General features: G+C 46.0%; 1 protein-coding gene across 1 annotated transcript in view; it reads left to right on the top strand.

Annotated features, from left to right (window-relative positions):
* LOC126235240 (uncharacterized) overlaps positions 1-14,649 on the top strand; it is a 55,575-nt gene extending 40,926 nt beyond the window's left edge. The window contains exons 2-3 of the mRNA XM_049943971.1: positions 6,491-6,652; positions 14,317-14,649. Coding sequence (XP_049799928.1) covers positions 6,491-6,652; positions 14,317-14,649 — 495 coding nt within the window. The remainder of the gene's footprint in view (positions 1-6,490; positions 6,653-14,316) is intronic.
* The last annotated feature ends 400 nt before the right edge of the window (positions 14,650-15,049 follow it).

The following is a 15,049-nucleotide window of genomic DNA, read 5'->3' on the forward strand; positions in this document are numbered from 1 at the left end:
ACACCGCCCTCTCAGGCGTTGTCGCCTTTCATGACCTTGGAACCGCTACTAATCGGTAGAGCAGCTCCTCAGTTGGTCTCACGAGGCTGTGTGTATCCCGTACTAGTCCTTCCACACACACAAAAAAATCCCTGACAGTACTGGGGAACAAACCCCGTTCCTCCGCACGTCAGTCAGCCGCGCTGAACATCAGATACTGCGGCAGACATTAGCAATGAATAAACCTGCTAAATTTACTACGTATTTTTAACTCTGCCTTGAGATACGGAGTTGTAAATATCCATACCAATCAATCATAAGATAAACAATAATACTTCGTAATTACAGTTTTTCACCAGCGGTATATAATTATTTACCAATGTTGGTTGGTTGGGGGGAGAGGACCAAATAGCGTGGTCATCTGTCCCATCGGATTAGGGAGTCGTGCAGAAGGAAGTCGGCTGTGCCCTTTCAAAGGAACCATCCCAGCAATTGCCTGAAGCGATTTAGAGAACTTACGGAAAACGTAAATCAGGATGGCCGGACGCAGGTTTTAACCGTCGTCCTCCCGAATGCGAGCCTGTGTGCTAACCACTGCGCCACCTCGCTCTGTTTATCAGTGTTACTTTAAGGCTTAAATCTGGATGGTATGACGAGTATTTCACACGGAAGAATCTGCTTTGCAACAGCACGGTACGAAGGCAACTCTGCTCACATGTACACTAGATCATTTTATTACTTTTCATCCTCTACACCTAAAGGTAGAGTGGGTTATTCGAGTAATGACCCATTGAAGGGTCAGGGACTTTTCAGCCAAATACCAACCTGACTGGTAGTGAGGCAGAGGGAATCTGAATTGGAAATATTTTGGAGGGAATTTCCAGTTTCGGCGCTTGCCTTACAACACCAAGGGAAAACCTCCCGGGAGTATTGCTCAGAGCCGGAGGCTGGAAGCTGTTTATAATTTAATTCTGGGACGAATGACTCTGAAAAAAAAATGAGTCTAGTGCATTTGAAAGTGTAGTTGTTTATGAGTATACAGTGTAAAGTCAGAGACTTGACCGAAATGTAAAGTGTACTTACAGCGACACGATGATGGGCGCGACGTACACCGCAAAGTCTTCCTTGCTCCTTTAAGTGCTTTCTCGCACAAAGAAACCGCGAGGGAAAACGGAGCAGAGTTTGAAGAACGTTCGCAGCATTTGCCGCCGCTAATTCTGGACAATCTAAATCGGGATGGCTGAACGATGAATATAAGCCGAGCCCAGAGCGTCGGCCTAAGCGACGCGAAAAGACCTCAGGCACTGCGCGCAGCCCTTTCTTCTCCTGCTTGTCCACCGTCGTGATATCCCTTTCTCCTCAGGTGCAAACGCAGGAAGCAGCTCACATTTAGTTTGCGGGACTCAGGTGCACAGAACTTGGCACTGCGCATCTCAGCTACACACTTCTGCAAGCCAAAGCGCTACTACAATGGCTGGCCACCGCCATTTTCGTGTTTACAAATTGTTATGTAGTGTTCAACAGGTGTTCAAAAAAGTATTTCACATTTTGAAAGATAAGCATGGACCAAACAAAACAAGGCAAAAATGTTCAGTAAACGTAGGCTCTAAAATGCATACCTTAAGACCTTTGAGCATTACATCGTCATCGCTACTGTGAACACATCTCTTCAGCTGCAAGCTTCTTTGTGTTACAAACGACTTACAGAATGCAGTAAATAAATAACACATTCCTCTGTTACTGTCCATGGATACAGCATACAGTGAAAACCTGTTACTGCTGTTATTGTCAACCATATTCACAGTTTTTAAACAAGTGCAGCGCTTACATTAGTTATAACGGCACCAATATGTGTTTGATAGGTTTTGGTAAGTGTAAATATAAAACTGCCTGTAAAAGCAGTTCACAAACTTAGCAAAACACAAAGTCGTTCTATTAGCGCTAATGTATGTCCTGCACTTATTCAGAATTGTGAACATGGTTTGGAGTACCAAAACTAACAACTGTTTACAGCGTGCTCTATCCATGGGCAATAACAAATGAACGTGACCTCATTCGTTTACTACATTCTGTATGTCGTTCGTAATAGCAAGGAGCTTGCAATACAACAGATCTATTTCACAGTAGCGAAGATAAAAAAGGGCTTATAGCTCTTAAGGTAGGCATTTTAGAACCAATGCTTACTCGAATTTTTCCCTTTGCAGTCGCGCGGTCCCGGACTGAAGCGCCTAGAACCGCACGGCCACCGCGGCCGGCTTAAGAGTAGTTGGATGTCTGACTGAGGCATATCGTGCCAAATTCTGTCCAACTGATGCATCAGATTGTCAAAATCCCGAGCTGGTTGGCTGGAGGGCCCTGGGAGAGATCCTGCAACCTTGCTGGCTAAGCACGAAGACAAGCAGTAGTAACTTTCGCTGTGTTCGGGCGGGCATTATCTTGCTGAAGCACAGGATGGCTTAGATTTTTCCTTGAATAAATCAGCCTTTTTTTAACTGTAATAATTTGTTTGTACATGTACATCACACCTACCTACACTATGTGATCAAAAGTATCCCGACACCCCCCCAAAACATACGTCTTTCATATTAGGTGCATTGTGCTGCCACCTACTGCTAGGGTTTCCATATCAGCGAACATCAGTAGTCATTAGATATCGTGCGAGAGCAGAATGGGGCGCACCGCGGAATTCACAGACTTCGAACGTGGTCAGGTGATTGCGTGTCACTTGCGTCATTAGTCTGTACGTGAGGTTTAGACACTCCTAAACATCCCTAGGTCCACTGTTTCTCACGTGATGGTGAAGTGGAAAAGTGAAGGGACACGTACAGCACAAACGCTTACAGGCCGACCTCGTCTGTTGACTGACAGAGACCGCCGACATTTAAAGAGGATGGTAATGTGTAATAGGCAGACATCATCCAGACCATCGCAGAGGAATTCCAAATTTCATCAGAATCCACTGCAAGTACTACGATACGTAGGCTGGAGGTGAGAAAACTTGGATTTCATGGTCGAGCGGCTGCTCATACGCCACACATCACGCCAGTAAATGCCAAACGACGCCTCGCTTGGTGTAAGGAGCGTAAACATTGGACGATTGAACAGTAGAAAAACGTTGTGTGGAGTGACGAATCACGGTACACAACGTGGCGATCCGCTGGCAGGATGTGGGTATGGCGAATGCCCGGTGAACGTCATTTGCCAGCGTTTGTAGTGCCAACAATAAAATTCGGAGGCGGTGGTGTTATGGTGTGGTCGTGTTTTTCATGGAGGGTACTTGCACCTCTTGTTGTTTTACGTGGCACAATCACAGCGCAGGCCCACATTGATGTTTTAAGCACCTTCGTTCTTCCCACTGTTGAAGAGCAATTCGGGGATGACGATTGCATCTTTCAACACATCGAGCACATGTTCATAATGCACGGCCTGTGGCGGAGTCGTTACACGACAATAACAACCCTGTAATGGACTGCCCTGCACAGAGCACTGACCTGAATCCTGCAGAACACGTTTGCGATGTTTTGGAACGCCGACTTCGTGAAGGCCTCACCGAACGATATCGATACCTCTGCTCAGTGCAGCATTTCGTGAAGAATGGATTGCCATTCCCCAAGAAACCTTCCAGCACCTGACTGAACGTATGCCTGCAAGGGTGGAAGCTCTCATCAAGGCTAAGTGTGGGCCAACACCATATTGAATTCAAGCATTACCGATGGAGGGCGTTACGAACTTGTAGTCATTTTCAAACAAGTGTCCGGATACTTTTGTTCACATAGTGTATTTCCGTCCCATTAGTGTAATACCTACGTCTTTAAGATTTCTGAGGATTTTGTCGAAGAGCACGATAAAGTTTACTAGAAGGATGGGCATTTCAGAAAGTCTGTGGACGATGCTTGGGTGGCGTAGGCAGTATTGGACTACCCGAAAAATATAAAGACACAGGTTTGATTCCAAGTTTAGAGAAAACTTCGAATCTGACAACTGTACATACCTTCATCATGTTCTGCAAATCCCATCAGAACGGACTACACTCCTGGAAATGGAAAAAAGAACACATTGACACCGGTGTGTCAGACCCACCATACTTGCTCCGGACACTGCGAGAGGGCTGTACAAGCAATGATCACACGCACGGCACAGCGGACACACCAGGAACCGCGGTGTTGGCCGTCGAATGGCGCTAGCTGCGCAGCATTTGTGCACCGCCGCCGTCAGTGTCAGCCAGTTTGCCGTGGCATACGGAGCTCCATCGCAGTCTTTAACACTGGTAGCATGCCGCGACAGCGTGGACGTGAACCGTATGTGCAGTTGACGGACTTTGAGCGAGGGCGTATAGTGAGCATGCGGGAGGCCGGGTGGACGTACCGCCGAATTGCTCAACACGTGGGGCGTGAGGTCTCCACAGTACATCGATGTTGTCGCCAGTGGTCGGCGGAAGGTGCACGTGCCCGTCGACCTGGGACCGGACCGCAGCGACGCACGGATACACGCCAAGACCGTAGGATCCTACGCAGTGCTGCAGGGGACCGCACCGCCACTTCCCAGCAAATTAGGGACACTGTTGCTCCTGGGGTATCGGCGAGGACCATTCGCAACCGTCTCCATGAAGCTGGGCTACGGTCCCGCACACCGTTAGGCCGTCTTCCGCTCACGCCCCAACATCGTGCAGCCCGCCTCCAGTGGTGTCGCGACAGGCGTGAATGGAGGGACGAATGGAGACGTGTCGTCTTCAGCGATGAGAGTCGCTTCTGCCTTGGTGCCAATGATGGTCGTATGCGTGTTTGGCGCCGTGCAGGTGAGCGCCACAATCAGGACTGCATACGACCGAGGCACACAGGGCCAACACCCGGCATCATGGTGTGGGGAGCGATCTCCTACACTGGCCGTACACCACTGGTGATCGTCGAGGGGACACTGAATAGTGCACGGTACATCCAAACCGTCATCGAACCCATCGTTCTACCATTCCTAGACCGGCAAGGGAACTTGCTGTTCCAACAGGACAATGCACGTCCGCATGTATCCCGTGCCACCCAACGTGCTCTAGAAGGTGTAAGTCAACTACCCTGGCCAGCAAGATCTCCGGATCTGTCCCCCATTGAGCATGTTTGGGACTGGATGAAGCGTCGTCTCACGCGGTCTGCACGTCCAGCACGAACGCTGGTCCAACTGAGGCGCCAGGTGGAAATGGCATGGCAAGCCATTCCACAGGACTACATCCAGCATCTCTACGATCGTCTCCATGGGAGAATAGCAGCCTGCATTGCTGCGAAAGGTGGATATACACTGTACTAGTGCCGACATTGTGCATGCTCTGTTGCCTGTGTCTATGTGCCTGTGGTTCTGTCAGTGTGATCATGTGATGTATCTGACCCCAGGAATGTGTCAATAAAGTTTCCCCTTCCTGGGACAATGAATTCACGGTGTTCTTATTTCAATTTCCAGGAGTGTATTTTCAAGAGTGTGCAAATACCCAATGAGTACATTAACAGAAGACAAGCAAATAGTAGAAACCATCTGTATACTTTATTAATATCAAACAATCACTACGCTCGGTAATACTACACAATGGGTTTGTCAGCGAAATATAAGAAAATATATTAGAAAGAAAGTCGCTACTTTCAGAGCTATATTAAATAGCTGTTGTTTTGGCTTAGTAGGGGGGCGTGCTGACAAGGAATGTTTCCGAATTTAAGTTAATCTCTTGAAAGATTTTTTTTAAATAAAACAAATGTTATTAACATTCTAAACCTTTATTTTTCATGTGTACATATCTGCAGCCCTCTGCCGCTAGATGGCTCTGAATTGTAGCGCGTAATATGGTGGTGTGTAACGTAACTACGTCGATGCGTGAGAAACAGCGTGCTGTAATCGAGTTTTGTATTCGAAAGCTTCGTACACACAGGGAGCAACAACGTGGCCCCATCCGATTTTCATCTGTTTCCAAAACTTAAAGGACACGTTTCAGGACTTCACTTTGAGAGCGATAAAGTGGTGCAAGCAGAGGTAAAGTTGTCGCTCCTTCAACAAAGTCAAACATTCAACAGTGATCATATCAACAAACTGGTCTCTTGTTGGGTGACATGCGTTCGTCGCCAGGGTGTCTAAGTTGAGGAAGAAGTTTGTAGACACGATGAATGAAGATGTAGAATGTTAATAACGTTTTATTTGAAAAGCCTAATAGTTTTCACATAAAAAAATTCGGAGGCATTACTTTTCTGCATGCCCTCGTATATACTAGGTAACAGGAGTATTTTTTTCAAAGACAATAGTGACCTACATCTGTGAATAACAAGTCCTGTTTAGGATACGTGACTGCTTCTCACGCACCTTAGCAATGAACGATAGCTACGAAGAACCTTTCGTTGAAAATACTCTCACTTCTTATCACTTACTATCAGACTCAGAAATCGAGATACTAGTTTTTCACTGGTCATAAAATACAAAATCGAGAAATCTTCTAGGTGATACACGTTGATTTGTCGCTGAGACAAGCTTACTTCTGTTGCAGGTGCTATCGTGTGCGTGCGCAGTGGTATTGCTGCCGATGCTGGACGAGTGCTGGCGCATGCGCACGAGCGTCGTGCAGATGACGGCGTTCAGCTGGTACTCCTTCACGGCCGTGACGCGCCTAATCTCCTACCTCAACCGCGACTTCATGCCGCCCAAGATTGTGAGTACACAGACTGCCTGCCACGAGTCAGCACAACGCGCGCGTGCATTTTCGCTTCCTTATCGTACTGCCGACTAGAGACAATTCCTACGCACACCTCAAGTCTTAACATTTCCACGGTGCTGTAGAGCCTCCAGCTCCCACACAGTTCCGCAGTAATGAGCACCACGTTATTTTTACGCTACCTGTTGCCTTCGTCGTTACCTTTCTCCGCAATGGGCCGAAGTATGACTAACAAGGCAAGCACCACGTCTAGAAAGGCTACAACCGAATAAAATGGTTTGAAAATATGGAGATACGTGTGTGTGTGTGTGTGTGTGTGTCTTCTACCACTCATCAAGGTCATTCGCCTGTGGAACTCTGGAGTTCTGCAAATCGACGTTTGAACGTTATCGAATCTAGACTCCACAGGAGAATAAGTTACTGAATTAGCAGTACATGACTGCTCCGTAATTCACTGTTCAGTGCTTGGCAAAGGCTTCATAACCACCTTCAGACTATTTCCCTACCGTTCCACTCTCGAATGGCAACATTTTCATTGTTTAGGGTTAACTGTCACTTTTGGCGCCCTACAGATACAAGGTCTAAATCATTTTCAATTGGTTTTGATTTTAACAGGTGATAAGCGACAGCAGCAAACCATCTCAGTAGCTGCTCAGATTGTCTCCTAAATTGTTTATACTGATTAGGAGCAGCAGAGGGTATTATTTGGCAAGAAGCTAAATATTTGCTTGAAACTATGTTAACACAAGCAGTACACACAGTCATTTTTCCAAAAACAGAAGAGCTGTGTTTTAAGTTGTCCTTTATTCATAATCGATGTACCAATATATGTAGTGAGTTTCATTGAAGTGATTAAAACATAGCGGAATGTGGCAGCTCGCAGCAAATATCTGCGTAATATTCGACTGCCGCAATGCAGATGGACAGAAAATTATGTACCAGATCCACCCGTCGCCCTTATGAGGTATAAATACGTTCCATCCCGCTGTGTTTAAATAACTTCAGTGAAACTCCATACTAGACTGCGATGACGAATAATGGGAGAACGTACTATCCAGAAACTTCTGTGTTGGGGACTATTATTCTGTAAGCACTGCACATCTTAACGTGTCACGTAAGTCCAAGAAGTATGGAGACTGGATTAACACAAAACAGAGAAACGTAAAACTGGCGATTTTAATAATTCAGGAGTGCTAAGTATCTCCCCAAATTGAATACAGTGCAAAGAACGTTCATAAAACCATGTGAAGCTGTCAGAAAAGCCTTTTTTGGGATATTGTTCAACTAGCGCGTCAAATTGGCTTAAATATCGGTTATGTCGCCAATTCGTTGACCCTTCATATGGTTTTCTGCACTTCGTCGTTTTGGGGTAGGTTCGTATTGATAACTCAGAGTCTCGTGGCTCGTGCTGATTTTTTTCCACGACAGAATTGTCTGCGTTTTTCATTTTAATCAATTAGCACGAGTCGTTTTTTGTCCTGGGTCATATTGTACGGTATATACTTTGCATTCACTTTTCTCTTCTTCAAAACACTCTGGAGAATGTACTGAATATGTGATGCAAATATATTCCTCCATTGTGACTCGTCTCACAACACCGTTGACGCACTATGGCCACACGTCCACTACATAACACTGCCTGCCCACAACTGACTCATCGTATGCACATCTATTGTTTACAGTAGTTAATTCACGTTGCCAACGTAGTTAAGATGTCGTTCATATGCCAGGAATAAAAATTACTATCTGAAATTTTGGAGGGACTGTGTGTGCTTTGTTGCAAAAAAAATGTTTATACTTTTCCATGTAATACCTCACGGATGGCTATTGTGGATCTGATGGTCACTGCTGTACACAAGTGGAAAATATAAATAAAGGACCTTGAAGGATGATAGAACACAACGTCACCGTTCTTTGAAATGATTTTTATTCGGTTTTAGTTGTTGCAGTTGAGGTCCTTGTAGCGTGAAACGCTTACAAGAAGCCACAAATCTTTTGTGCCTTGACTATGTGTGTGTCCAGTAGAGCTGCAGCGTGGCACGTCACATTTTGGAGGAAAGCAATTGCAACTGGCTGTGTACTCGGGACGCATGATGAATGACTAAGTATACTAGGTGTAACAATAAGGCATCCCCCAAACGTACATAAAATTTGTTACATAGGTATGCGTTCGGAAACAATGTTCACGCTGGAAAGCATTACCAACACTCTTCAAAGTACTTTAACCATGGGAAAGCTATTGGAACAGAATGCACCGACAACCCCTCTTCTTCTTCTTCTTCTTCTTAAGTTGCCAATCCTAAGATTGATTTGCAGCAGCTCTCCATTCAGTGCGATTGTCGGCCAGCCTCTTCAATTCCGTGAAACTTCCGCATCCTAGGTCCTGCATTATCTGGCTTATGTACTTTCTTCTAGGTCTGCCTCTTGCCCTTTTGCCCTCCACAAGGCCTTCCGTTATAGTGTGGAGAAGACTTTCATGTCTCAGAATGTGTCCCATCCATATATCTCTCCTCTTCTTGACTGTCTTCCAAAGAACTGGAACTTCCTCCGCTCTCTGCAGGACTTCTTCATTTGTCATCCTGGCCGTCCATGGAATTTTTAACATCCTTCGCAGACACCACATTTCGAATCCTTCAATCCTTCTTCTTTCGTCCTCTCCAAGTGTCCAGGTTTCGCTGCCGTAGAGAAGCACACTCCCAACAAAGGTCTTTATTAACCGCTTCCTTAACGACAGACTTATCATATTTGATGTGAGGAGTCCTTTCCTTTTATAGAATGCAGTCTTTGCCTGATTTATTCTACTTATTACATCTTTCCTACTACGACCATCTGATGTTATTCTGTTTCCCAAGTAGACAAAGTCTTGTATTTCTTTCAGCTTCTCTCCATTCAGCCTTATATTCGTAATTGCTTGATTATTTTGTTTGCTTGCAACTAAGATTTTTGTTTTTGACTTATTAATTTTCATGTTGTACCGTGTAGCAAGAGTGTTTTCCATTTCCTCCAACACTACTTGTAATTCTTCCTCATTTTCCGCTGGGACAGCAATGTCATCCGCAAAACGCAGCATATCAACTATTTTTCCCTGGATCCTGATTCCATTAGCTTGTCTTAACTTTTCTCTGACCTCGTCCATTGCTTTCTGTATGTACATATTAAAGAGGACAGGGGAGAGTGCACATCCCTGTCTCACACCCTGTTTAATTTTTGCTTGTTGTTGATGTTCCCCACATCTCACTATTGCCACCTCTTCTTTGTATATGTTCGATATCGTTCTCCTGTCCTTGTACTTAGCTCCAGTTTCCCTCAATATCTGGAATAGTTTTTTCCATTCAACCTTATCAAAGGCCTTTTCGAGGTCAACAAATGCTATATAGGTGTCCTTTCCTTTTTCCATTCTTTTTTCTATTATGAGCCTTAGGGCCATAATGGCTTCTCGCGTACCTCTCCCTCTTCTAAAGCCAAACTGGTCTTCTGTGAGTATACATACGACGTTCCCTTCAATTCTTCTGAGGAGGATGGTCGTCAAAATTTTTGATGCATGTGATGTTAGGCTGAGGGTTCTGTATTGTGCACACGATTTTGCTGGCATTTTCTTTGGTAATGGAATAATAATACACTTTTTGAAGTCCTCAGGCAGCTCTCCAGTATCATATATTTGGCAGATTAATTTATACAATTTATCTTTCATTTCTGTTCCAGCTGCTTTGATGATTTCTGCAGGCAATGAGTCAATTCCTGGTGCTTTTCCGTGCTTAAGTGCCTGTATTGCCCGATCAAATTCAGACCTTAGTATGCTGTCTCCTAGTTCATCTTTATCTACTTCGTCCTCACTTTCAATCATGTCATCTTGTACGTTGCCTCCATATAATTTCTCTAGGTATTCCTTCCACGTAAGTGCTATATCTTCATGATTATACACCATCTTATTATCCTCTCTTATTAGGGCATTACATCTAATCCTTTGTCCTCCTGAGAAGAAGCGTTTCACTGTTTTGTATGCTAATTCAAGGTTCCCTTTCTTCAGAAGGTCTTCAACTTCTTTGCATCTGTCTTCAAGGAATCTTTCTTTTACTTGCTTCAACTTCCTGTTGATTTTGTTCCTAAGCACTCGGTATGCCGTTTTCCCTTCTTCCGTTTCATTATTTTTGAGCTTCCTTCTTTCCTCAAACATAAGTATTATTTCATCAGTTATCCACTCCTTCCTCTTTTCAGGTTTTTGTTTTCCAATTATCTCTTCAGCGGCTTTTATTAGGCCATCTCTCATATTTTCCCAATGTTGTTCTACATTCTCTATAGGATGCTGTTGAATTAGATCCTTAGCCCTTTATTGGAACTCCTTCTGCGTCTCACGGTTTCCAAGCTTCCCTATATCCAGTTTTCCATTTCCTATTTTCTTCCTTATGCATTTGAACTTGAGTCGGCATTCCGCAACAACCATGTTGTGATCACTCACAATATCTGGGCTTGCGTATGCTCTAGAGTCTTTTAGTTGATTTCTAAATCTATTTTTGACTAGAATGTAATCAATTTGGTATCGTTCTCTATCCCCTGGTGACTTCCAGGTGTATCTTCTACGGGGGTGATGTTGAAACCACGTGTTCGATATTATCAGTTGATTCCTGTTACAAAATTCTATAAGTCGGTCTCCTCTATCATTCCTTTTACCAAGGCCGTAGCGTCCAACAGCTGGCTGTACCTCTTTATCTCCTACTATTGCGTTCCAGTCTCCCATGATTATTAAATTTGTTTCTCCTTTGATTCCTCTCAAGGCTCCATTTAACTCTTCATATATAGCTTCAACTTCCTCATCCTCCTGGATTGTGGTAGGCATATAGACCTGTATCACAACCGTCTCTGTAGGTTTGGTATCCAGACTGACAAGTATTATCCTTCCTCCATATTGTATATATCCCCTCTATAGTTTGAAAATTTCGTTCCGCAAGCCCCGGTACATGCCCACATTGGTAAAACTGCAAAAACAAGCAAAATACTCAGCGATCCATCGGAACATCCCCGTTTGAATACAACCTCTGTCTGTGCTAACAATGGGTTCTTTGAACATTTCATGTCAAAAATAGTTTCATATCGGTTGCTGGTACTAAACATTATGTCCCTGTGTATTTCCCAAGATTAACGTACTATGATGAGTCGTAGAAAACTAGTCCTAAAATAGAAATAAAACGTTCCCGGGCCCAAGTGTGGCAATAGGTTTTGTTACACACTGTACACCACCTCACAGAGTTAACTTCTGCCTTACGACATCGGCGATGTTTTCAGTTCCTGCACGGTTCGGGTACGGGTACAATATCCCCAAAGGACTCTTCAACAGTTTCGTACCCACCAGCATGAATAAAGGAGCAACATGTGTGTTAATACCCAAGAGGGGAATATACCTTATTGAGAATCCGATATCGACCTTTACGTTGGAAGTTTGACCTCAGTCGAACACGAATGTGTTGTGGACTGTGGGCGTACACTTCGATAAAAACGTCGCTGCTGCTGCTGAAAAAGATTAATACAGCTGTTCTGGTAGGACGGATGCGTGGGTTCTAGGGCACACAAACACAATGAAAGTAACAGAGAATAGTGGATAGTAAAATATATTACTCATCTGTGCCAACGCTCGTTACAGTAACTGCGGAATGCAGGTTTAGCCTATCTGTCCTGCGTTGACTGCAGTTCCACGAACACAAACTAAATGATATCCTCTGAACTAAAGTCGAAAGAAAACTAATCTTCTGTCTTCATGTACAATTGGAAGAACAATTCCAAACTAACAATACTCAGTTGAACACCTAGACAGGCGGTCTCTGTCCATACACGATCATTCTACTCACTGTTCTGTTTCTACTTAAGTCTAATCACTGTCTATCTACCGGCGATTGTTTCTGTCTCACTCGAAGAACGTTCTGCACCCACACACTAACAAGACTCAGAATGAGTTGCAACTTGCAACTCAAAACTTTTGCTCGTGCACGGTTACTCAAGCGCACCTCTTTCTTCCTGATGGCGCTGCCGCTCTTGAGGGCAGCGTGATTGGTTTGCGCGCGTCGATGCTGCTGCTGCTGCTGCTGCTGCTGCTACTGCTGCAAAAGGACGTCCATGGTACTTCTGGTACCAACTGTCGCAAACTCTTCTTGTGTGGTACCTCAGTCCACCACAGAACGCACCATTTTTCGTTACAAATACACTACTGGCCATTAAAATTGCTGCACCAAGATGAAATGCAGATGATAAACGGGTATTCATTGGGCAAATATATTATACTAGAACTGACGTGTGATTACATTTTCACGCACTTTGGGTGCATAGATCCCGAGAAATCAGTACCCAGAACAACCACCTCTGGCCGTAATAACGGCCTTGATACGCCTGGGCATTGAGTCAAACAGAGCTTGGATGGCGTGTACAGGTACAGCTGCCCATGCAGCTTCAACACGATACCACAGTTCATCAAGAGTAGTGACTGGCGTATTGTGACGAGCCAGTTGCTCGGCCACCATTGGCCAGAAGTTTTCAACTGGTGAGAGATCTGGAGGATGTGCTGGCCAAGGCAGCAGTCGAACATTTTCTGTATCCAGAAAGGCCCGTACAGGACCTGCAACATGCGGTCGTGCATTATTCTGCTGAAATGTAGGGTTTCGCAGGGATCGAATGGAGGGTAGAGCCACGGGTCGTAACACATCTGAAATGTAACGTCCACTGTTCAAAGTGCCGTCAATGCGAACAAGAGGTGACCGAGACGTGTAACCAATGACACCCCATAGCATAACGCCAGGTGATACGCCAGTATGGCGATGACGAATACACGCTTCCAATGTGCGTTCATCGCGATGTCGCCATACACGGATGCGACCATCATGATGCTGTAAACAGAACCTGGATTCATCCGAAAAGATGGCGTTTTGCCATTTGTGCACCCAGGTTCGTCGTCGGGTACACCATCGCAGGCGCTCCTGTCTGTGATGCAGCGTCAAGGATAACCGCAGCCATGGCCTCCGAGCTGATAGTCCATGCTGCTGCAAACGTCGTCGAACTGTTCGTGCAGATGGTTGTTGTCTTGCAAACGTCCCCATCTGTTGACTCAGGGATCGAGACGTGGCTGCACGATCCATTATAGTCATGCGGATAAGATACCTGTCATCTCGACTGCTGGTGATACGAGGTTGTCCGGATCCAGCACGGCGTTCCGTATTACCCTCCTGAACCCACCGATACCATCTTCCGCTAACAGTCATCGGATCTCGACCAACGCGAGCAGCAATGTCCCGATATGATAAACCGCAATCGCAATAGGCTACAATCCGACCTTTATCAAAGTCGGAAACGTGATGGTACGCATTTCTCCTCCTTACACGAAGCATCACAACAACGTTTCACCGAGCGACGGCGGTCAACTGCTGTTTGTGTATGAGAAATGGGTTGGAAACTTTCCTCATCTCAGCACGTTGTAGGTGTCGCCACCGGTGCCAACCTTGTGTGAATGCTCTGAAAAGCTAATCTTTTGCATATCACAGCATCTTCTTCCTGCCGATTAAATTTCGTGTCGTTCACGATTTCGGGTCTCATTCAGAGTCGTGTCAAATGTTTGTGTAATCTGTTTTGTTTCTTATTTGACCGTGTTTCTTTTTTTGAGCTGTTGTGTTGGTAACGCGCAGGAGCGGCTGCACGTGATGGCCGGCGTGGCGCTGTTCTCGGTGTCGGGCGCGCTGGGCGTGGACGGCGCGTGGCGCGGCGGCCGCTGGGAGGACCGCGAACTGGCGGCGGCCGTGCTGGCGCTGCTGGCGGCGCTGCTGCTGATGGCCGACGTGGCCGCCTCCTACGGCGGCGCGCGCGCGCTCGACGGCGACCCGGCCGCCGCCGGCCCGCCCTACTGCTCGGTGCGCTCTGCCGCCTCCGCCGACGACGCCGAAGCCGCGGACGACGCCCCGCCGCCCCCCTACGCGGTCGCCGTCGCCAGCCGCCCCGGCTGCCCACCCGCGACGCGATGACCGCAGGCCGACGTCACAGACTCCGCTGCTTCTCCTCAACAAATACGCCGCGCGCAACGCTACGGCTGCCGGATCTCCGGAGCTTACGCTGCGCAGCGTTCTACTGCCAAACGAGAGACTGCTGTGTACAGAGTTACGGTGACATGTACCTGTCTGTGTTACGAAAGCACTGATTTTGCGTCCAGTGACATTTCCTCACAACCTGTGTCGAAAATGCCTCAGTTTGAGACGCGTTTGTGCCCTCAATTCTTATCGCTGAGTCAGTCCCAACAGAGAGAACATTGCTATTGCGGATGTTTATATAGGAACACACTCTCAATGACTATAGCCCACATCACGTCGGAAGGCACATCTGCGCAGGGAGTGTCTGTGATTGCGATGCGTGGAGAGGGATGTCGTT

The sequence above is a fragment of the Schistocerca nitens genome, chromosome 2, assembly GCF_023898315.1.
Source record: "Schistocerca nitens isolate TAMUIC-IGC-003100 chromosome 2, iqSchNite1.1, whole genome shotgun sequence".
NCBI lineage: Eukaryota > Metazoa > Arthropoda > Insecta > Orthoptera > Acrididae > Schistocerca > Schistocerca nitens.